We start from the raw sequence: 22,685 nt of genomic DNA, 5'->3' as shown, positions 1-22,685 counted from the left end.
AAATCATTTAAATCCCTCCAATGTGATTTTATTATATATATATATATATATATATATATAAATTCTCATTTCTTTTTAAATTTGGAGTACTGATGTAATTAATAGCCACTTTTAAAAAAGACAAAGCACAACACAATTACTGAAATCTACTAATATATATATATATATATATATATATATATATATATATATATATATATATATATAAATTCTAATTAAAAATTAACTACCAAACTATAAAACTAACAAAAACTATAATGGTACATCAATGATACTCCCATTAATATTATTAATCCATGTGGCCGTTCAGTTCAGTGAGTTTAACATGACATCTTGTGGTAACACTTATCATTTCATCCTTTTATTGTCCATTCATTGAACATCAAAGCTGTGATTTAGATGTGTTGAGCTTATATGTCATAAAATACAAGAATCACTTGATTTAATATTTTATGCAACAAAATCCATAACATTAGTACGTGGTTTAAGTGTCGGGGGAGTGAGGGGGGCACTGTATATTTACACCTTTATTTATGTCACCCTTCAGCAGCCATATGCTTTAGTTTAGAAGTGAAACTGAGCTCTGGTAGGAAGAGAACTGGAGTCTGGAGGAAACAGTTATCTGCTTCCCTTAGTCTGACACATGGATCCTCTTTCTAGTGGTTTGAGAGACAAGAGACCTGTGGATCCCATCGCAGAGATGATTCAGAATCAATATGAATGCTTCCAATTAAAGCAGGAAATAATGAAACAATAAGGGCCCTCTACACACCACCGACTGTTACTCATTCATGCACTCTGGTTTAGTGAGCTGTTCTTACAATAAGAACATTGTGACCGGGTCAAACCAGACATATATGCCACAGCAAAACATAAATGGTCATATAAGAGTACGGTGGCAGCACTATGATTCAGTGCATCTTGATACTTGGATAAGATGGTACATTATTTAAAAAATTACATTCAGAAACATACAAATCAATATATGAAAGAATATTCATAGACAACTCAGTAATTCACGGTCATATTTAATTCAAGATGTGTAAGGATTATTTTCCACATTCACTGTATTTCACCAATAACATGCTTAACCTTTAAGTCATTTTCACCTCTTAAACTGCATTCTTAAAAAAGGTGTTGTTTTGTTTGTTTGTTTTTTTACAGCCCTGTCCCTTATTCCTAATGTAATCATTTAAAAAACATTTGGTAAACCGTCTCAGATATTTAGCTGATTTGAGGTAGGGCTGGTATGTTATATGGCACATTAAAAAATATATACCTGAGCCAGAAAGTAATTACAGAGTAAAAGGCACTGGTGGGGCAAAAAGGGCAGTGTCTTAAAAATTTTTGACTATAGCAACGCATCCCTTAAATAAATAAAGGCAAAAGATGTTTCTTGACTCATTTGAAATCGAAACAAGACACAACAACAGCCGACTGGGAACATTTAAAAAAAACTTGACATAAAAGGCTACAGTGTCAGTGTTTTGGAGTGGCTGTTTCTGTTTTAGTCTTTAACCATAGCAAGGCATGAAGCATGATTGGTCTGTATGAACTGTGATTGGTCCACATGATTGCACCATTTATAAACAGTATTGCTTTTGATACGAGTTTTCACATTTGTAAGAATAATGAATCTGGCACATTTTTCACTTATATTAGCGCGTTCTTCTCCAGTAAACAACAGCTACAATGAATGCCATCGCAGCGATGCACGACACAGTACGCCATCTTGACACGCTGCGGAAAATGCCCTCCTGCAACACAAGGTAGAGAAAGCATTAGAGACCCTGCACATGAACACATTCTACAGACTTTGAATGACATCCACTCTAAACGTGTGCTTCCAAGCATAGTTTCTTGTTAGTATGAAATGGTTTTACATAATGAGAAAGCTGCTGAATGAATGAACAATGTATACGGGGGTTAAGAATAAACACTGATTAAGGAATTATATACATGCTCACACATCTTCATTGGATAATACATCACACTCAGTTGTTAATAAGTGTCTCAATCGGTGTAAAGGAAGTAAAGAGGCATTATCTATATTTTATGATTTGCTACAATCCTTTACTTCTCCCTCTACAAGTCTTCTTAAGGAAGAATGGGAGAAAGAATTAGGAGTGGAAATTTCTGAGAAAATGTCGCGGATGACAAGTTTAAAGGATATTAACCAACCTTCTATCAATTCTTGACATTGCCTTGTTCAGTTTAAAGTCATTCACAGACAACATTATTTAAAATAGAAGCTACACAGAATTTTCCAAAATGTTTCAGCTCTTTGTGACAAATGTAAACCAGTAGATGCTGATTTTCTCATAGTTTTATTTTCTGCTCCAAGATACAGAGTTGTTGGAAATACATTTTTGATGTGCTCTCAGAGATTTTTAAGGTGCAACTGCAGCCAGATCCGACACTTTTCTGAACGTATGCATTCATTATCAGGAACACAACCCAGACTGCTTGCATACAGTTTAACTGTAGCCAAGAAGTTACTACTGTTGTTCTGGAAGAAAAAGGAGGCTCCTACATGTAAGCTATGACTTGGAGAGATGATTTCTTCTTTACATTTGGAACAAATTAAGTATTGTTTTTACAGTGGAATTTTTGACTTATAAGCTGTAAGCTCCAATCATCAAAATTAAAACAAAAAAACTTTTGAAATATTTTACATTTTTGAAATATTTTGCATTTAATGAACCTAAAATACATGAAAGTTTAATTTTTTGAAATAAGTAAAACAAAAATTATATATATATATATCCTTCCACATGATCTTTGTCAAACTACAGATGGACAGCGATGTTCTTTTAGAAGAGCAGTGGTTTTCTCTGTGCAACTCTGCTGTGCACACCATGGATGTTCAGTGTTCTCCTGATGATTGACTCATGAATATTAACACTAGCCAATGTGAGAAAGGCCTTCGGTTGCTTAGCAGTTACCATGGGGTCCTCTGCAAACTCGTGGACTATTACACAACTTGTTTTGAAGTGATCTTTGTTGGTGGACCACTCCAGGGGAGGGTAACAGTGGTCTTGAATTTCCTCCAATCAGTCTGACAGAGGATTTGTTTATTCCAAATGTTTTAGAGTTGACTTTATAAACTTTTCTTTTTCTGAGGTCCTCAAAGATCTCCTTTATTTCGTGACATGATTCACTTACAAAAACATGATCAGACTTTGATAGATGCCTGTTCTATAAATAAAACAGGAGGGCCACAGCTCTTCACAGTTTAGCTCCAACCCTATTTAAACACGCCTGATCTAACGAATCAAAGTCTTCAGTATCACAAGAAACTTCCAAGCTGGTATGATTTGGGGCTGGTTGAAGCTAAACTCTGCAAAGCTGTGGTGCTCCAGAAATTGACCACTGTTCTGGGTTCACAAACGTTCAAGCAGCACTGTATATTATAGTAAACGTAGTTTGGAGTTATTCATTCATATGTGGTTATACGGATTCAAACAAACAACCTTCCGGTTACAAGTCCGAATCTCTAACTTAACCATTAGGCCATAACTGCCTAGCAGTATAATACTGTAAACAGCAGGTGCCTGATCTTTCTCAAATCCCCAAAAACCAGGGTCGAACATACAAGCATCCCTTCTCCTCCCTGGCTGGGTTTGCATTCTTCAGGCTCATGCTGCGTAGCTCACTGTAAATAGTCACATGCTCACTGTATTCCAGTTCTCAGGGCCACAGTATGCTCCATGACGCCTGAATGTTTGAAGTCTAAACCCAGCACCCCACATTCTGCTTCCTTTATGATCATATGTGTGCTATTAAACTTGAGTGGCCCCAGGAACTTCAGCCAGCCTGGTGGAGCTCTGCAGCACACATGCAAATCACATCTTACTGAAGTATGACAACATCAACTCGTACATGAGATGTGAAAAGCAAAAATTGGCATTCTTGATGTGCAATTTAGAAAGACAGATTAGATCATTACAGATGGTATCTAGCTGCACGCCACACTGGGTCAGTGTGTTTGTGTGCCTGGATGTTACTAGACAGGATGTGTCTGGGTTTGTGCTTATGAACTTCCTGGCTCGAGTGGGTGCGTCTCTCTGTGTGTGGTGGCTCATGTCTGGCTCGACCTGTGTGGCTCCACATGGGTGGCCAGACAGCACACACAAAAACAGCAACTTACCCATCCTCCTTGCTGTCTGATCCAGGCAGAAATGTTTTCCCTGATAAACTGTAAAACCCAGCTAATGATCCTCTTGATAATGTCAAAGTGGTTCTGAGTCAGAGCCTAAAGAAATGAAAGGAAATCATGTTTTTATACATCGATATTATCCAAAAGACAACACATCGCACAATAAATGTGAATTATCAAAACAACATGATGACTTAGCATTTACTCAATTATTCATGCAATACCACTTTGATTGAAGAACAAATGGTGAGGAAATATTTTCACATTTTTCATTAAAATAATTGAAGATAAAGTAATGAATACTCAAATTCGGTTTTAAAATAAGAGGTGAAATGAGAGTTTACCTGGTAAATGAGCCTATATGCGAGGTGAAACAGAGCCACCACACGTCCCCAGTTAATGCCATCCTCGAAGATGCTCCTGGCCACAGTCATGAAGACATCCTGAGCACAGTTTGATTCCACAGAGCTGATGAGACTGTGAGGGGAAAAATTAGTAAGTTATGGTCTCCCCAAACTTTTCAACCATTCATCTTGTATAAAATGCCAACCATATGCACCAGTTTTTCCAATTCAAAAATCTAGCTGTGACAAAGTTATATTGCTCTATACTGTATACTCTTCAGTATTACTGGGTAGTAAGGTTTTGAAATTTCACACTTTCACCCTTTAATAACAGCTTTGTACAGATCCAGTTATGTTGAAGTATTCTGAACAATAAAAAAAAGAGCATCTTTTCTGCACACCAGTTAATGGGTTCATCGTCACTGTTCAAATTATCCCTCACACTGAAAAGAAACCCAGCTTGGAAATTTCTATCCACGTGCATATTTAATGAGTTAAGGACAAAGAGAGTTTATTATTGGTTGTGTTTTGCTACACAACCCACAGAACTGTTTTACACTGTATTACTTTGGTAACCCACGAATAAATGCAGTGCAAAAAAGCCCTTATGATGAAATTCATAAAAGTTTGGTGCGTGAGCTTTTATGACTAGCCTAAAAACATTCATACATAGATTTCTGCAATTTTTAAGGCCCAGTCATTCAGTCCTTTGTTCCACATTAAAAGTTTCATTCCTAAAGGGAAAAAAATATATATACTTTTATAAAATGTTTAAAATTATCTACACTCACAAGATATGGAGACGCTTAAAAGCCATTTCCTATTTTTTTTAGATCACATGACCAGTCGAAAACTACTTCCTTTATCTTTGTAACCTCCATTTACCAGACGCTTTCTTAGAAATAATTAATCTGACTTCAAAGTGATGATGTTACTGACCATTTCCTTGTATTGCGCATGCTGTGTATTGCTGTGTATTCACTAATAACCTGCCTGATTTATCTCAACTAGTCTGTGTACCCATAAACACATATGAACTAGATGAAATGACTAGCAACATGGGCACTATATTCTCTAACACATTAGAAGCTGTTGCTCCCATCAAATTGAAAAAGGTTAGAGAAAAATGTACTGCGCAAGGTACAACAGTAATACTCACTCTCTCAAGAAAGAAACTCGTAATTGTAATCACTGCATCTAAACCAACAACATGTTTATTAGATCCTGTACCCACTAAATTACTGCTGTACTAAATTAATAGTTGTTACCTGTAGCAGAAGAACCGCTTCTAAAGATTATTAACTCATCATTATCTTTAGGTCACATCACATTCCAAAACCCTTCAAGCTGGCAGTTATTAAGCCTCTTATTAGGAAACCACAAGTAGATCCTAATGAACTGGCAAATTACAGACCCATTTCAAATCTTCCATTTATGTAAAAAAAAAATGTAATTTGTGCTCTGCAAAAAAAAAAAATCTCTATTAACATTTTCAGGTTTCAGGCCCCACCATAGCACAGAAACTGCACCTGTTAAAATTACAAATGACTTGCTTCTTGCGTCAGACCAAGGCTGCATCTCATTGCAAGTTTTACTTGATCTCAGTGCTGCATTTGACACTATAGATCATGAAATACTCGTAGTTCGATTACAAAACTATACGGGTATTCAAGGATATGCTTTAAGATGGTTTAGATCAGTGGTCTCCAACGTGGTGCCCGCGTGGAGTCTCTGAGTCGCCTGCCGAGCACGTTCTATAAATAGCCTGAATTGTAATCTTTCATTATTTATTTATGATAATGGCATAAAATGAGAAAATAACTATTGGTGACATTTCATATACCATTAAAACATAATAAAATAATTCAATAATTTAAAATATTTAGAATCTGCACGTCTCTCTATCTCTCTCTTTCTGCGTCTCGTGCGCGCACCTCTCTCTCTCTCTCGCTCTTCGTCTCGCGCGCGCGCACCTCTCTGCCTCTCTGTGTGTGTGCCTATATCAAACAAGTAGCCCTCAAGACTATTTTATCCCTTCAGGGAGCCCTCACTCACAAAAAGGTTGGAGACCCCTGGTTTAGATCCTTCCTGTCTGATCGCTACCATTATGTTTTTTAAATGGGGAGTCATCTCAGTTATTACCAGTAAAGTATGATGTCCCACAAGGATCTATCCTAGGTCCTCTGCTATTTTCAATATACATGTTGCCCCTTGGTTATTAGAAAAAAAATACGGAATTAGTTTCCATTATGCTGATGATACTCAACTATATACCTCAACAAGACCAGATGAAACTTCTAAATTATCTAAGCTAACAGAGTGTGTTAAAAATGTAAAAGATTGGATGACCAATAATTTTCTCCTATTGAATTCAGATAAGGAAGAGATATTACTTATGGTACCAAAAAAAAAAACAGTACACAAAATCTCTTGGATTAAAATTATTAAACTAGAAAGACGTGCTGTTACTTCCTCTACAGTCAAAAATCTTGGTGTTATATTAGACAGCAATTTGTCTTTTGAAAATCATAATTCCCATAATGCTAAGCTACAAAACATTACCTGTTTGAATAAAGTCATTATTTTAGTTTTCTTTGTGTACAAAAAGTCTTGTTGTCGCATCATAACATTACGGTTGAACCACTGATGGCAAATGGACTATTCTGACAATGTCTTTCATACTTTTTCTGGACCTTGACACTTATTTCTCAAGCCTACTGGTTTTCCTCCAAAATATCTTAAATTGTGTTCTGAAGACGAACGACGCTTTAACAGGTCTGGAACGACATGGGGGTAAGTGATTTATGACAAAATTTTAATTTTGCGGTTGAGTAACCATTTAAGTATATTATGTATTATAACAAATACCTGCAGAGTGCGCCAATGGCCTGGCCATGCCATGCTTCACTTTGCAGCGTGATTCAAGGATGCTTAAATCCATGCCATTTTAAAGTGACATTTTAAAGCTAGATTAAAGTGATTATTACATTTTGAATATGGATATTTTTCTTACAAAACGCATTGATTTGCTACAGAAGGCCTTTGTTCATATGTTGATGTATTCTTCTGTTTTGGCATAGGTTTATAAATGATTTACACTACAAATCTAGTGAGATAACAACGCTTTTTAACGTTTTACAGGATGAACGTTAAGCAACACAAACTCACAGCATATGACGAGGAAGAGTTTGTGCAGCTGAGATGGAAATGTGCTCCACGCTTATAAATGTAATAGTGCAACACAAAACGCATTAGACTTTATATGCGTTCCGAACGTAAACAGCATATGCAATAAAAGACTGAACAAGTCTGAAGCACTATGAAAGGTTTTACCATAAACACAGCTTTATACTATTGTATACTATACAATTGTGAGACCGCTTTTCACCTCAAGGAGTAATATCGCAAAATCTTGTGCGTTGCTAAAAGCCCGGTGAAACAGCTCTGTATTTATATCAGATGCTTGTTTTATCGAAGAAAAAACCTCCCACTAATTTCATATATACTGCCCTTTATAAATTCAAGTATTTGTTATTTTCAAGGGTTTTCAGGATTTAAATTTAAAAAAGTCAAACACAAGTATATATTCTAGCTTTCATGAGGGGTTTAGTTTAGATTAGATACTTTAGTTGTCCTTTCTCATCACAAAACCTCGAATTCATAAAAAGACAAGTAAGTTTAAATGAAATGAAAAACATACTTTTGAAGTTCAGCATTCTTGTTAAGGTCATCGGCTATCTTCAAAAGCTGATCTACAACATCTTTGATTTGAGGATCATCTGCATCCTGAGGTCTGCCTCCTAGATCCTCGTGACGCACATGCATGGATGGATCCTCTACAGTTACTTGTTCAATAACATACCTCCAAGTGAAATCAAAGCACAGTGAGAGTGGAGAAATGCACTCATTTACACAAATTCAAGCTTTTAAAATATAACAGAAAAGACAGCCTATACAAAATTGAGGATTTCATGAATTTACTGTCTCAGTAAAACGGCACTCCGTTCGATGATCACATCATCCATGACATCTGAAAATAAGTGGGGGGGAAATGTGATTAATAATAGTAATTAATAAAAGGATACAAGGTCAAAGTACAGGAAGCAATCTTTGTATTGCTAGGCGTGATAATGGGGTGAGAGGGTTTTATACATGTGGTGAACACTGACCTCTATTGGGAACAACTTCCTGTTTTGATACTGGCTGGTTTAACAGACAGGTCATTACATGGGTTTACAAGAAAGTTGGTGGCGTAGCCAAAGAACCCTACTGCCACATTTTTATTCTCACTTCTGTCTTTCAGTATTGTCGTCAACACTTTGTTTAAAGGTTGTTTGTGTAATCTTAAATTAATAGGACAAGGTTGGTTGAACCGAGTGGACGAATCCAGCCTTTTTACGGTTTTCTGACAATCTGGGTAATATGCCTAACAAAGTCTATTTCTAGAGTCAAACCATCACTGACACTTAAGGGGACAAATGAACTCCTAATGTCCTCTGATCAGAAGCCAAAAGGCCACGCTTTACTTTTAAGATGCAAATAAACTATTTTTTTAATTAAAATATAATCTGCAATAGATTTAACAAAATATAATACACATTTGCAAGTAGTTCAAAGTATTATTGTTATGTTTTAATTAGGCTAAAACAGATACTCGCTTTTCGAATGGTGTAGCAAGGTCACTAAACAAATGAATAGAAAAGAGACTGAAAACATTCGAGTCTCAAAATCTCCGTCCTCCGCTATTTATGACGCGCCCTGACATACGTCATCATCAGACTCGGTATGACATCACGGGAAGTTAGTTCCATAATAACAGAAACGTAAAGGATTAGAAGGCTAAATCCGAAATACAATGAACCTATTAAACTGAAAAGCACCACACATCCTCATCATCGTAATATCGCTCACTGCAGTGTTTGGCCCTATGAAGATGTTTAGAAGAAAGAGTAACGTTAAAGTCAGAGAACAGTGTGCAATGACGGCTAACATGAGTTCACTGAAGTCAATTCAATATAAAGTTGCACCTCCTCTTACCTTCACCGCCCGTAGCCCCCATCAACTCTTTCTCGTCTGTCCTCTCTCCATCGTTCGCATCTGCCATGGTTTTATTTAGGACAAGCACAGTGGGCCCAAGAGATAGCTTCCTAACTTACGTTAGCCGGACCAGCCTAACAATTTCTGAATCCGCTAAATTCACAATTCCCAACAACATACAACATAATCTAGTCAAGTTATCGACCCTTGAGGCTATATGCCTTCCCCAGGAGCAACATTAGAACGATAAAAGCATGATATGCGAGTGAAAAGTTGTCGACAGGCTTCAAGAAGAGCTCCGCCAATCAATGGGAACGCTTGGAAATAACGCGGAAATAAAGGCGGCGACGGTTTGAATCCAGCAAGGGCAGATTCGCTGTGCCAAGAAATAATCACTATCCTGCAACTCTACGTTATATTAATTATTTTACAAACCAAAATCAGATATTGTTATTTATTTATCTATTTATATATAAGTTGTAATTCTAGGGTTAAGAAAATACTTAATGGTGCGTCCCAAATCGCGTACTTAAGCACTATTCTGTGACGTTTTGTAGTATACGAATGCTGTGTCTGAAATCACTCACTCGTTCACTAATCCCTATATAGTGTATGGAAGTTGAGTGCACTATACCAGGAAGGAGTGAACGGATTCGGACGGTTAGTAGTGCGTTCACAATGAAAATTCCAACAAGAAAAAGTGCACTTTAAAAACCCGGATGATGACCTTAAATAACTGAAAAAACGAACAGCTGTGTGTGTCTGAAACGGCTCACTATATCGGGTGTCAGCCATTTTGTAGTGTTGTCCGAATTTTGAGTGAACGACTTCATTCCCTACATTCGTCCATTACTTTGTTTTTACCTACTATTTATTATCGCTGAAGCACTATTTCCCACAATCCAATGCGGAGTAGCGTCGAGCTGGAAGCGAGAGCGAGCGAGTTTTAATGAGAGATGCCGTTTACATCTTAATAATTTCCGTTTAAACGTTTTTTAATAAATTATTTGTCAAAATATAGTATGTAGGAAATAACTCAGTTTAATATTTTACTAATTTACTGAGGTGGCATCGTTATTAACTTACAAAAATGATGATAATTTGGTGGATAATTTAAAAATGTTAGTTATTCACAGTAGCGTATTAAAATTAACGGTCGCCTGAGCGCGCTCTAAAACCATCTTATCTGAGCTCAAAACGCTGATTGAGCGAGTGTAAAGTCAAGATACTTAAAATAGCACATACATAAAATTATGAACGTGTTAATGTGTGTTTATTTTTATTTTAGCATTTAATGATTATGAGCAAAAGCATTACAAAAAATAATTATATACCATCGATGAAACCACAAAGGTGTGTATAATTGCAATATAAAGTCATTTCGAGTATTATTGCTATTCATATCATTTTCTAAAATAAGATACATATGGCGATGTTTTTGCAACAGCTCCAAATCTCACGTGCACTCGCGCAGTGTACACGTCACCGTCCGAATCCGTTCACTTATTTGTTCACTCCATTCTGATACAGTGAACTCAACTGCCATACACTATTTTATTAGTGAACGAGTGAGCGATTTCGGACATAGCTGAAAGTGTGGAATGTTGGATACTAGCCATTCTAGCTATAGCTATAATACTAGCCATTCCTATATCACTTTATTAGACATACTATTTTTCCTCTGTATGTTTTGCACAAGAAGCCCATCTTTTTCTTTTAACAGGTTTTCTCTTCTTAAACACAGTGATTGGTTTTAGTAAGGTGCATTATTTGCCACAAGATGCCGCTATCACACAGAGAACCATAATGAAGGCTGGTTCTGTTTACTGAACCTTGCAAACATCAGCATCAGTTTCTAGAAAACATTGCATTTAACTAATCAGGGGGAGGATAGAGAAAACTGGTTTTATGTAATAAGCATATTACAAAAATTAGATAATAAAGGTGCTTCACAATGCCATAGAAGAACTTTTTTTGTCTAAATGGTTCCATAAAGAACCTTTAACATCTGAAGAATCTTGCTGTTTCAAAAAAGGTTCAAGAGAATAAAGCACTTTCATTTTTAAGAGTGTGTGATCAGAGGTGCTGCTAATTTTCTGGGCCTCCTGAACAGCGTACTGACTAGAGCCCACTCAGTAGAAATCACTTTCCAGGGTGGGAGAAAGTGAGACTGGCATAATTTAACGACAGTTGATACCTCACCTCAAAAGCACCAGCACTTTCTTAATAACCTGCCAGGTTCTCTTTGAATAAAACCAACCCAGCATACATAGATTCATTAGAAGGAAAGCTTAGTCTCCAATGTCCTCAGCTTAGAGTAGAGGCCTGGATAGGTGTGTCTAACTGCTAGCTTACCATCATGAAAGAAAAATGATACTGCAGTAGTTTACTGTCAAATTGCACACGTTCTTTCTCAGTGTATATACAAATACCTCATCTTTGATCTAGTCTGATCACATGCAATTATATATCTTATGGTCAGCCTTTGTTTTTATTTGTAACATTTAATGTGTGTCCTTATTCTAGCCCTATGGCAATTATATAAAATATAAGTTACCACTGCAGACACTGCGGTGACCTGTAAATGTTAGGTGTCTACATCTGCTGTTTATTAGATGAATGTTATGGAAAGTGGTGATATCACTGAGTGTTTCTTGAACAGCATACGTAAAAACTACACTTTTTGGACTCCCAGAGCTGAAAGCGACCTCACTGAAATCCACAGTGAAAATGTTCTCTGTGCCCTTGACCAAGTCGTGGAAGATGTGCTGGCTCGGTCTAACCATTTTTAAAATGCATTCTACTTAAAATGCATTTCATATTTAACTATATACCACGTGGGTGAAAAGCAAACCCCAATATGTAGCCTACAGTATGAATAATAATAATTATTATTATCAAGCCATTTGACTTGCAAAAATTACATTTACTTTTATTATTACATATTTTTTACATTCTCAATTAATTTCTTTTATTTTCTAGACTTGTGACCTAAATACTTGGTTTCTAATTTTGTAATTATAATCATTTTATAATTAAATTTTAGAAAGTAATTAAGAAACTTAAACATCTTTTAAAATGTATTGTCTGTGAAAAAAAAAACTATATATACACAGGATAAAAACTTAAAATAGAAAGAAAATAGAAATGATTAATTGAAAATGACTGCAGGAAGATCTCTTATGCCCATTATTGCTATTTTTTTTTCTGTGACCCCACTAAGAGAAAAACATCCTCCCCAGCACACACAGGATGTACAGGCTCTCCCTACAAAAATTCCAAACTTAGTCACATGGCAGCCTGTCCTCAGCGTTGTCATAACCATAACTGTAACCATCACACACACACACTTAAACACTGCCTTGAGCCAAATGATGCTTTTGGTCACCACAGTCCTTGAGATTTGTGGGAGGGAAAGTTGTGGACAGTTAATGGAAAGGATGTTTCTCTTTGTTCTTGGTGTAGACACTTCATCTTCAAATGATCTGCAGTCTCCAAATGACCCTCAGTTTACTTTACTTGACTGAGCCTGTGAGAAAATATTCAGACCATCCTAAGAACAACTATAGGCTGTGCCACAAGCCTTCACTTTGACTTGAGATGGACTGCAAGCTGATCCACCAGCCTGTTTCAATTTAAGATGAAAATTGTGTATATGTAGGATAAGAGGAAGTGGTCAGTGTATGGGATCTTGTTAATGGAACGGTTTCAGAATGGGGCGAGGACGGTAATGGACATATTTCCTATGGAGAGTGAATTACCACTATCACAGAGTTTATCGTTCATACGTCATTTTTAATAACTCAATTTTTGAGAGCTTATTCACAGCACACAACATCAGAGTGCAATGATCAAATTATTTTATACCCTTTTATATCAAAGTTTTTGGTTTCCTCCTTTCTTAAAGGATTTTTGCAGGATTTACTGCATTTGTAGAACTGGATCTGCATAAGTAGTGTAAGTGGGAAATATCAGTTTCCAACATTCAGTGAGATTTTCATTTGCACAAGGAGTCTGACAACAGCCAGTGCTCCACACGGACATCTGATCTCATCATCATAATCCAGTCTTTCTGGAATAACATGTGACAGACTAAAACCAGAAAAACTGTAGCAATGTCTCCAAGATGCTTCACAGACCTGCAGAGCTGCAGTACTTTTAAAAGTTTTAGACACTTGTGTAAAAAATACTGTTAAATGAGGATGCTGTCGAAAATAATGTCATAAATGTAATTTCTTTATCAATTAACTTCTATAAACTAAATTAAATTAACATTTGGCATGTGAAGCCTTTTCATTCGAAACAGCTTTTGCCCTAGTTTTTCAGGTAGCTTTGCAGTAAGGTCTCCTGAAGCACCTTGGAGACGTTGCCACAGTGCCATCCGGGTTTTTAAAATAAAAAATAAAAAATTCAATAAAATTATTATTATACAAGTATTCCTTATGGGAAAACTTCATTGGTCAATCACAGCATTCAAGGGGTCGGATATCTGCTATAAATGTGAGTTCAATGCCACTTGTTCTTTGGTATGTCTGGACATATAGGTGGAATTGTTTTGCAGGGCATTCATGATTTAACAATGAGTCTGTTGACCCAACTGTGAGATCAAACTCACTTCCCTAAACTAGGCAAATATTAGTCCTTTCATTAGTCACTGGAGAAGTAGAAACAAGATGTATTATGTGCTCACTTCCACACACATGGTCATTGTTTGCATAACTAAGACACACAAAGTTATATTCAATTAAACATTTTATCTTAATCAGCAGAATTTCCACTCATACCGTAAAGAAACATTTTCAGGTGTTGATTTTTTTTTTTAATTCATTTTCTGGTGAGTAAGACTCATGATGTTTGCCTAGTGGAGAATAATTCATGTGAAAAAGTGGACAAGCTTTTAGATCCTTTTTATGCCTGTGTTTAGCATCGTGCAATTAAAAGAGTCCTGGGGGTGGGCTCTTTTGACTGGGGATAATAGGCAATCACTTAGAGCACCTTAGCATTGTGTTAGCAAGTTTTAAATGGTCAAGTGTCACTCAAAGTTTAAATTTTGGTTAAAAATGAGCACAAAAGGTATATTTAGTTGTCCAGTTATTCTGGGCTCACAGAAGCTAAGCCAAGTCTCTTGTGTTGTGAAGGGCGGAAATAAACATGGGGTTAGATTGTCGAGGGGAATGTCAGCACAACCACGGAGGGCCTGGGTTCGAAGGTCAGGACAAAGTTTCTGACAAACGGGAAATCTTGATGGAGCTTAACGACCCTTTTGCTGCTAAATCCCAGTGGTCATGTTTTTTTTTTCCTAAATCACTTCAGCCATCAGCTTCCCGGTTTTATCTAATACTGCATCATGCAGCAGAGATTCTGACCACAAATGTCTGTCATTTACTGTGAGAACAGGATTAGAAGTTTAAATATAGTATCACTTGAGGACGCAAAAAAAACAAAATCATGTTTTCCTTTGGCCATAGTGCAAGATAAAGTTTGCATATTAACAAATCCAGTAGCATCAGGTGGTCAATGAGAGTGACGAATAAACATTTTGCATTTTAAAATGGCCACTGTTTACTAGACTGAAATTAACATATAAACAGAAAGACATATACATTTAGAATTTAAGCTTTTCATCGGTTCTCACCATTTAAAAAAATTCTAGTGTAACATTTCCTAGGAATGGAAAGGGACTTGTGCACTTGTAGATTTCAAATTTGAAGGCTTGAACATTTAAGAGATATGGCGTAACCCTTATGGAACAAAAATATATTGCAGTATATTGGAAAATATCATGTAATATATTAGGCATATATTCTTATATATATATTTATTTTTTCCAATATATTGCAATATACTGAAAGCGGCAATCATTTTTATATTTTGCAATATATAATATAATATATGTATCATCAATATATTATTCAATGTATTCAAATATATAATATATAAGAAAATAAAAATGGAAAATAATATATTACAATATATCACAATATATTTTAAGAAATATATTGGTAAATATATTTTCCTTTCGTAAGGGAAGGGAAAATGTCAGTCCATAATCACTGCATGCTTTTGTTGTATTTGCTCCTTTCGTGTTTCACAGCAGAAAGAAAGTCAAATCAGTTTGGAACGACGTGAAGTTGAGTAAAGCTCAGGTCAGCTCAGGTCACTGAATGAGCAATGCCTTACTTCACAACAAGGCACAAAGTTACTATCCGAAACCTTCACCCTCTCTGGAAGAGTTCAAACTCCACCTGAACTGCTGAAACTATCACATCTTCCAAAAAGCAAATGAAGACACATCTCTCACAAGTACTAAGCCACAACCAATGCACCTCTTTTCTAGACTGATGCCTAGTTTAGTTGTTAGGAGGTGAAAGGAGTTCCAAATCAATGTAAATGAGCATCTCCCACCAGGAGCTGACAGACACGGCCCACTCGTGCTGAGGGGCTTCTGTGGCAGTCCAACCTCCACTCATTTACACAGATGCAGTGTATCTTTTTGTATGCTGAGTTGAGGAAATTTAGACATTGAAGACGGAAGAAATACACTGACAGAGAGAGACAGCTTTGGGATAATGCAACCAGCAGGTAAAAATGTATCTCATACACTTAAGACTAACAACTGTGTGTGTGTGTGTGTGTGTGTGTTGGCATAAAAGAAAAATGTATCATTCTAACCTATACAATATTGTTGGCTATTGCTACAAATATACCTGTGTGACTTATGACTGTTTTTGGCTCCAGGGTTACATTTGATATTATATTTAACAAAAAAAAAAAACTGTTGTACACAAGCTTCACATGTCTTCTCTCCTCTGATTGATAGTTAATAGCTTTTTTTTAGCACGAGAGTATCATTTTAAAAACACTCCCCTTAAACTGTGATACATGTGACTTTTCACTGTAAATTGTGATTTTTATATGCTAAACATAATAACTTGTAAATAAAATGTTGTTAGTAATAAGTAAAGATGAACTGAAACAACTTGAGTTTACGTGATTATCCATACATATTTTTTTTTTTTTAATGTAAGTACACATGGCTTTTGAAGTGTTTATTTGTAAATTTTTCAGTCATCATTGTATTGTATTGCATTCCTGTCATACAATGTGAACCACAACAGCCTGATGTATCAAATGTTGTACTCAATAATAATAATAATAATAATAATACAAATCAAAAAAATTGTTTTGTCTCAAGGCTCAGTAAACTCTTTAAAATACTACAGTTTGTAAAGTCAGCAAATGTTAACCTGAAGACTAATCTTTGTAGTTTGTTTTATGCAAATTAATATTGTATAAATCTATGTACAAATCATGTAAGTTGCACAAAAGTGATGCTCATTTTTTCAGTTCACTTATCAACTGTTACAGAAACAACTTTTGGCTAATTTCTTTATTCTCATTGCCACTTGTCTCAGCATTAGTTCTGAGAAAAAGTCCAGAATCATTTGTTTGCAGATGGCACTTTGCTTGATATTTTGTTATCTAGTGCAATGACATTCATAGATTCAAGTGCGGCTTCAGCGTCCAAGTACATGTTGGGGCCTCTCTTGTAGCATGTTTTATGGAGCAAACAGAAAGAAAGACTTAAAAAGAGAGCACATGTTTGAGAGAGATAAGAGAAGAGGAGGAGACTACTGGTTGTGTCCCAAATTTAAGTAGTAAGCCTAAACAATTATACATTAACGGTATTATTTCCTCAGGTAGTACAGTAGTTAGGCATATAATTGCATTCTTTTATATCAACTTAACCATTCTTGTTAATTTAGCCAGCTTCACACTGAGGGCAGCGATTAGCATTGTTGTCTACAAAAACTAAAACAATAGAGGAAGCCAATTTTTCCCAACACGTCTGAAACCTAGCCACAACATAATAGAGAGAAGAGTGATGCAAAGACAAGACACATAAGAGAAGAAAGAAAAAAATAAAACCTTGTGCACCAGGCAGGTTAGGTAACCATCTCTCCTGAATCACTAGGATGCATTTAAATAATGCAAAATGAACGCATGTGTAGGCTTAAATTGTATTCAAATGTTTAAAGAAGTGAAAACAAAGAGTAAGAGAAATTATCAAAGGTCTCTGGCATATTTGTTTGTAGACCTTTCAGGAAGCCAACATATCACTGTATACCATCCACAGGAAAGTTTATCTGTTAACTCAGTGTGCAGTCCTTCACTGTCACGTTGCACAACAAATATGGAGGAGTCATCGGAGAGAAACCCTACTCTCGTCTCATCAATGTCATGGGACAGAAACCTCAGATAAGCCTGGGGCATTCTGAAGCCAACTACTGCGGTTTGATTGAACCACAATCTGCCAATAAACAAAGAACAAGCAATTAAAGATGAACACTTTGCCAACAGTTAAACAAAAGGGTGGATCACTTATGCTATGTGAAACAGAACATAGTGTACCAATAATAGGTAAAAACAAACTTTCCCAAATGATCACAAGCATTATTTGTGTCCAAGCATGCGGATCATTAAACAACTAGGAGTAGCTGTAAAATAAAAAAAAATTAAGAAAATTTGTATCAGCTTTTATATTTATCTGGTTAGTTATTGCCAAGCACAACAAAGCACAGGCATAGTTGCAGGGGATCCCACAACCTCAATTACCTTTCATTACTTTCATTTTCGTAAAAAATTAAAGCATAGATTTTAAAACACCCACAAAGAGGGATTTCAAGCTGGAATAATAACAACAATAATATTAAAGTAAAATCATATTCACAATAGACAAGTCAACGACTTAACATTTTATGAATTTATTTATTTATTTAGTCTTGGAAATCACTATTTTAAAGTCTTGTGATATTTCTATGGCATTTATTTTTTTCATGACTGTGGAAGACCTGTGGTTATTGTGATGAACATAGCGTGCATACCTTTGTGACACGTATGAAGACTTTACATTTTGTTCAGAGATGTTCGAACTGTGTGCATGCATGTTCCGTGTTTACCGTTTCACAGTGTGTACACCTCAGAGAAAACATTTACCCGGGGCCTGTTGCACAAAACTAGGATAAGGGATTAAGCCAGGATATCTTGGTGATCCTGGCTCAATTGATCCGTAATCCGGTTGCACTAAAGCTGGATAGGGGGCAGGAGGATATGTTATGGTATAAATTACCATGGAGATTTATTCTGTGGAGTTAGCCTGCTCCAGACCAGGCTAAATTCCAGGATCTATTTAATCTCATCCCTAATGTCAGTCAGCAGTCACCACAAATGGAAACCAATAGTTATTTCACTGCTCACTATACATTGTTATCACATAACTAGACCCACTGTCATTATTTAAACGTTTGTGATCATTAATTTCAATCATTTTGGATAAATAATGCTTTTTAGATGATGTTGCTATCATTAGATAATTTACAGTTTCCCATAGACTATAAGGCTATATATAAAATGATAGAATATTAGGGCCACAGAGGGAAAAAAAAGACAAGTCATAATATTGTAACCAGTTGTTTTAAAGGAGGACAGTTGTTAAAATGACAGATGTGGGGCATTTCGTGAAATTTTACTTCAGTATGGTTTCATAAACAAAGACATGCTGATGTGCCAGAATATTAAGTATCACATTGTCATAAGTATCAAAACTGTAAAAAGAATATGTAGCTTTTCTGCAGAAAGAACCAGCCTCATAAATTTATGACTATCCTTTTTCCTCAGTGTGGCCCTAGTACTCTGTCATATAAACAAATACACAAATACACATTCCATATGAATATAAAAACACAATGTGTAACATTATGTTCCTTTATTGAATAAGGACAAAACAAAGCAGGTAAACCATCAGCTCCTTTCGAAACTGAAGTCACAGTGACTCTACAAGATGGAAAGCACAGAATCAAAGCATATTATACAAAATGATACATACACATTCAAAGGTCTGTATATAACACACCCTGCATGTCTGCACACTAAAATAAATGCAGGACAAATCCATACACATCAACTGAACAGACAAATGAATGGATGCAGTAGCCTCCCTGCAGCCTTGTATTACACACAGTATACCGCACAAACATCATAAGAGGCCAAATTCGTAAAAAAACGAACCCAAAAAAACCCAAATTCCTGTCACCGCAGGACATATTTAACCAAAATTGAAAGCACACATACTAACTAAAATAATTCAACACATATTGGTCCATCAGCAGCCAACCACTGTCGTCATCAGGGAAGATTGCCGGATTGTCCCAGTCCATGGCTGGTGGCACTCTGGGGGCCCTCTCCTTCCTCAGGCAGGCCACATTGTGGAGGACAGCACAAGCCACAGTACCATCACATGCCCCAACAGGGCTGACCCTTAATTTGTGAAGGCAGTGAAAGCGTGCCTTCAGGAGGCCAAAGGTCATTTCAACTCTGGCCCTGGTCCTGGCATGGGCATGGTTGTAGGCCTGCTGTGCTTCCTGGGGGTCTGTGAAAGGTGTCAGGAGAAAAGGCTGGCAGCCATACCCCCGGTCTCCCAGCAACACACCAGAGAATTCAACTGTCAACACAATCTCATCATTACTACCTCATAAACACAGTGATATTCTTGACACAGCCATGATGGTTATAAATAGGGGTTGTGTGGCTTACCTTGTGATAGGCACTGATAGATTTCAGAGGCCCGAAAGATTCTGGAGTCATGGACTGAGCCAGGCCATTTTGCCACAACATTGCTGATCACACAGTCAGCATTGCAGACCATCTGTAATCATAAGGGTCATGAGGAATATTACACCAATCAATGCACATCACTGGCAATGCAGAGTGTTCGTCAATGGACAATATCAAAAAGTTATGTTCACCTGAACATTAATGCTGTGAAAGGATTTCCTATTCACAAAATCGGCCTCATGGGCACCTGAGGGGGCTTTTATCCTTATGTGTGTGCAGTCCACTGCACCAATGACATTGGGGAAACCTGTCACACAAAGTAATGAGTATCCTACTAGGTGTTAACAGTTGTCCTGTAATTTGTAGATCCTCTTACCTGCAATCCTATAGAACTCCTCTTTGATGTCACAGAGTATTCTGTGGCCAGGGAAGGAGATGAAGACATCTGCTAATGCTTTGATAGCCAGACACGCACTCATTATTGTGCGGCAAATTGTGGCCTTGTTCAGCTGTTCTGCATCCCCCACTGAGTACAGGAAGGCTCCACTAGCAAAAAAGCGCAAGGCCACACAAACCATTTGCTCCACACTCAGTGCATGGCTCCGTGCAGTGTGGTGCTTAATCCTGGGACCCAGTAGTCTGCATAGATACCTGATGCCATCTGCAGAAAACCTGTATCTTTCATATAGATGGTCATCAGGGAAGGCCAGTGGGTCCAACCGGTCCCTGAAGACCCTTTCTTGCCTGAAGGCTCTCCTCAGCACAAGTGCTTCTTCATCCAGCACATCTCGCAAGAATGGGCATGCCATTGTCAGAGCAGAACGAAACACACAATTTTGGGCCTTCATATAGGCTAGTGGCCACACCTCGTGCTTGGGGGGGGGGCAAAAGAGGCCGGTGCCTTATAACGATGACTTGGTTGTACTGATTGCTGGGAAAATAAAAAAAACCTTAGAAAGATGCCACCGTCCTGTGTGCTCACAATAAGAGCTCATATGTCATGGCTCACTTGACTTTACGAGAATATACCTAATTTTTATTTTGAGCCGTGTCATCTTCTTGGAGCTGGGGGAGGAAAGAAAAATAATGATTAATACATTTGTGTTACAGTTAGCATACAGTGTACATTGAAGGCATATCTCACCTCCCTCTCAAGTTTTTTTATTTCAAGGTCCAGTTTCCTAATTGTCCTCTCTTTTATTTCGGACTCCAGTGCAAGATTTTCCATCTTTTTCTTCTTGTACTGAATGTCTATGTCTGCCAGTTCTATTTGGTGCCGGAGGTGGTTGCCATACAACTTTCTGATAGCTTGTGAGCTCTGGGAACACAATACAATTAGCGCAGCTGGAATTTGGCAGGATGTGGTGTCCTTTTATTAATACGCACCATGTTGCCAGGCTGGTTTTCCCACTGTATAGCATCTGGGTCCTGTAAAAGAAATTAGATGTTTTGATTTTGATGAGGACTCCTCACCATTGTAGAGTAAATAGTACTTTCACAGTCTTAACATGATACCTCATGCCTTCTGGAATCCAGAGAGATGGTCTCCTCCTCATCATCGTCGTCTCCATGTGCTGTTGCTGCTGCACTGGGGCTTTCACCCTATCACATTTAATCGGATTCATATTGAAGCTAGTAGACAAGACATGCCAGGCCTACAGTATGCCTTTGATGGGAGTACTCACTGGATCAGCATCGTCTGGTGCTTGTGGCTCTAACAGGAACACAGTGCTGCCAGACACTGCAAGGCAATAGGTAAACCAAAGTCAGACAGTCCAAATTGATTCAATATGAATGTGGTTGTATCCCATGTAGAGATGGAAGGACATACCTTGAATGAAGCGGGTGGCATCTTGGGAGGAACCCATGCTCGTCTCTTTCCCCCCAGGGATCCCCTCTAAGACGGGCCTGCCTTTATTTAGCTCCAAGGCCATGTCCTCTGCTGGGGTAAGGTCAGCCTTTGGTGACCCACCACCCGTGCCTTGTCTGTGGGTATTCTTTTTCACTGCTAAAACAGTACAGACAATGTGTGAGCAGGCACCTTCTGGGTACAATATATGCTTGTGCTTGGTTAAATATTAGTCAGGGACCATACCATTCTGCAGAATGTTCTTGTATTTGATTTTGACCTGCTGCCATGTCCGTTTTGGCCCATTCATGTTTAATCTACATCACAAGCACACACACATTCTTTATCACAAGAACATTTAATGGAGTCACACTGCAAAAATGACTTGGTATTTTTGTCTTGTTTTCAGTAAAAATAATCAAAAAAAAAAAAAAAAAAAAAACTTAAATAAAGATGTATTTTCTTGATTTGCTAAATGATCTAGCAAAATAAGTATAGTTTAGACAAAAAATATAAACTAAGTAAATGTGTGCTTAAAACAAGCAAAAAAATAAAAAATCTGTCAATATAATAAGAAAAATTCTCTTGAAATAGGTTTACTTTTTCCATAAACACTTAATTTTAGAAAAGTTCTCTTGTTTCACTGGCAGATTTTTTTGCTTATTTTCCTAGGTAATTTTGC

The 22,685-nt window shown here is 37.1% G+C and overlaps 2 protein-coding genes and 1 long non-coding RNA gene across 3 annotated transcripts; all 3 read right to left on the bottom strand.

Moving 5' to 3' along the window:
* Window positions 1-1,012: 1,012 nt before the first annotated feature.
* zgc:153993 (uncharacterized protein LOC767645 homolog) lies at window positions 1,013-10,029 on the bottom strand. Its single transcript, XM_059537505.1, has 6 exons — window positions 9,541-10,029; window positions 8,485-8,533; window positions 8,204-8,365; window positions 4,504-4,636; window positions 4,151-4,255; window positions 1,013-1,757 (listed from the first exon to the last, which is right to left on the bottom strand). Exons 1-6 carry the CDS (start codon window positions 9,605-9,607, stop codon window positions 1,659-1,661), a joined length of 615 nt encoding a protein of 204 aa, XP_059393488.1. The 5' UTR covers window positions 9,608-10,029; the 3' UTR covers window positions 1,013-1,658.
* Window positions 10,030-17,779: 7,750 nt separating this feature from the next.
* On the bottom strand, window positions 17,780-20,732 carry LOC132113160 (putative nuclease HARBI1). The gene is made up of 5 exons (XM_059520984.1): window positions 20,531-20,732; window positions 20,346-20,461; window positions 20,134-20,245; window positions 19,740-20,041; window positions 17,780-17,851 (listed from the first exon to the last, which is right to left on the bottom strand). Exons 1-5 carry the CDS (start codon window positions 20,730-20,732, stop codon window positions 17,780-17,782), a joined length of 804 nt encoding a protein of 267 aa, XP_059376967.1.
* Window positions 20,733-20,953: 221 nt separating this feature from the next.
* On the bottom strand, window positions 20,954-21,436 carry LOC132115169 (uncharacterized). Its single transcript, XR_009425430.1, has 3 exons — window positions 21,299-21,436; window positions 21,184-21,219; window positions 20,954-21,085 (listed from the first exon to the last, which is right to left on the bottom strand). It is a non-coding gene; the product is annotated as an uncharacterized LOC132115169 (long non-coding RNA).
* Window positions 21,437-22,685: the final 1,249 nt, after the last annotated feature.

Source organism: Carassius carassius, chromosome 3, assembly GCF_963082965.1.
Source record: "Carassius carassius chromosome 3, fCarCar2.1, whole genome shotgun sequence".
Lineage (NCBI taxonomy): Eukaryota > Metazoa > Chordata > Actinopteri > Cypriniformes > Cyprinidae > Carassius > Carassius carassius.
This window is presented reverse-complemented; position numbering and strand designations above follow the sequence as displayed.

What these genes read in the sequence shown, in the direction of transcription:
- zgc:153993 (XM_059537505.1), bottom strand. Translation starts at nt 9,607, where the DNA reads ATGGCAGATGCGAACGATGGAGAGAGGACAGACGAGAAAGAGTTGATG. An exon ending in GGGGGCTACGGGCGGTGAAG is followed by an intron (nt 8,534 to 9,540) that starts GTAAGAGGAGGT and finishes ACTTATTTTCAG; the next exon opens with ATGTCATGGATGATGTGATC. An exon ending in AAGAATGCTGAACTTCAAAA is followed by an intron (nt 4,637 to 8,203) that starts GTATGTTTTTCA and finishes TTCCCCTCACAG; the next exon opens with TCTCATCAGCTCTGTGGAAT.
- LOC132113160 (XM_059520984.1), bottom strand. Translation starts at nt 20,732, where the DNA reads ATGGTTTGTGTGGCCTTGCGCTTTTTTGCTAGTGGAGCCTTCCTGTAC. An exon ending in GGAGTTCTATAGGATTGCAG is followed by an intron (nt 20,462 to 20,530) that starts GTAAGAGGATCT and finishes TTTGTGTGACAG; the next exon opens with GTTTCCCCAATGTCATTGGT. An exon ending in CCATGGACTGGGACAATCCG is followed by an intron (nt 17,852 to 19,739) that starts GCAATCTTCCCT and finishes GTTTATTGGCAG; the next exon opens with ATTGTGGTTCAATCAAACCG.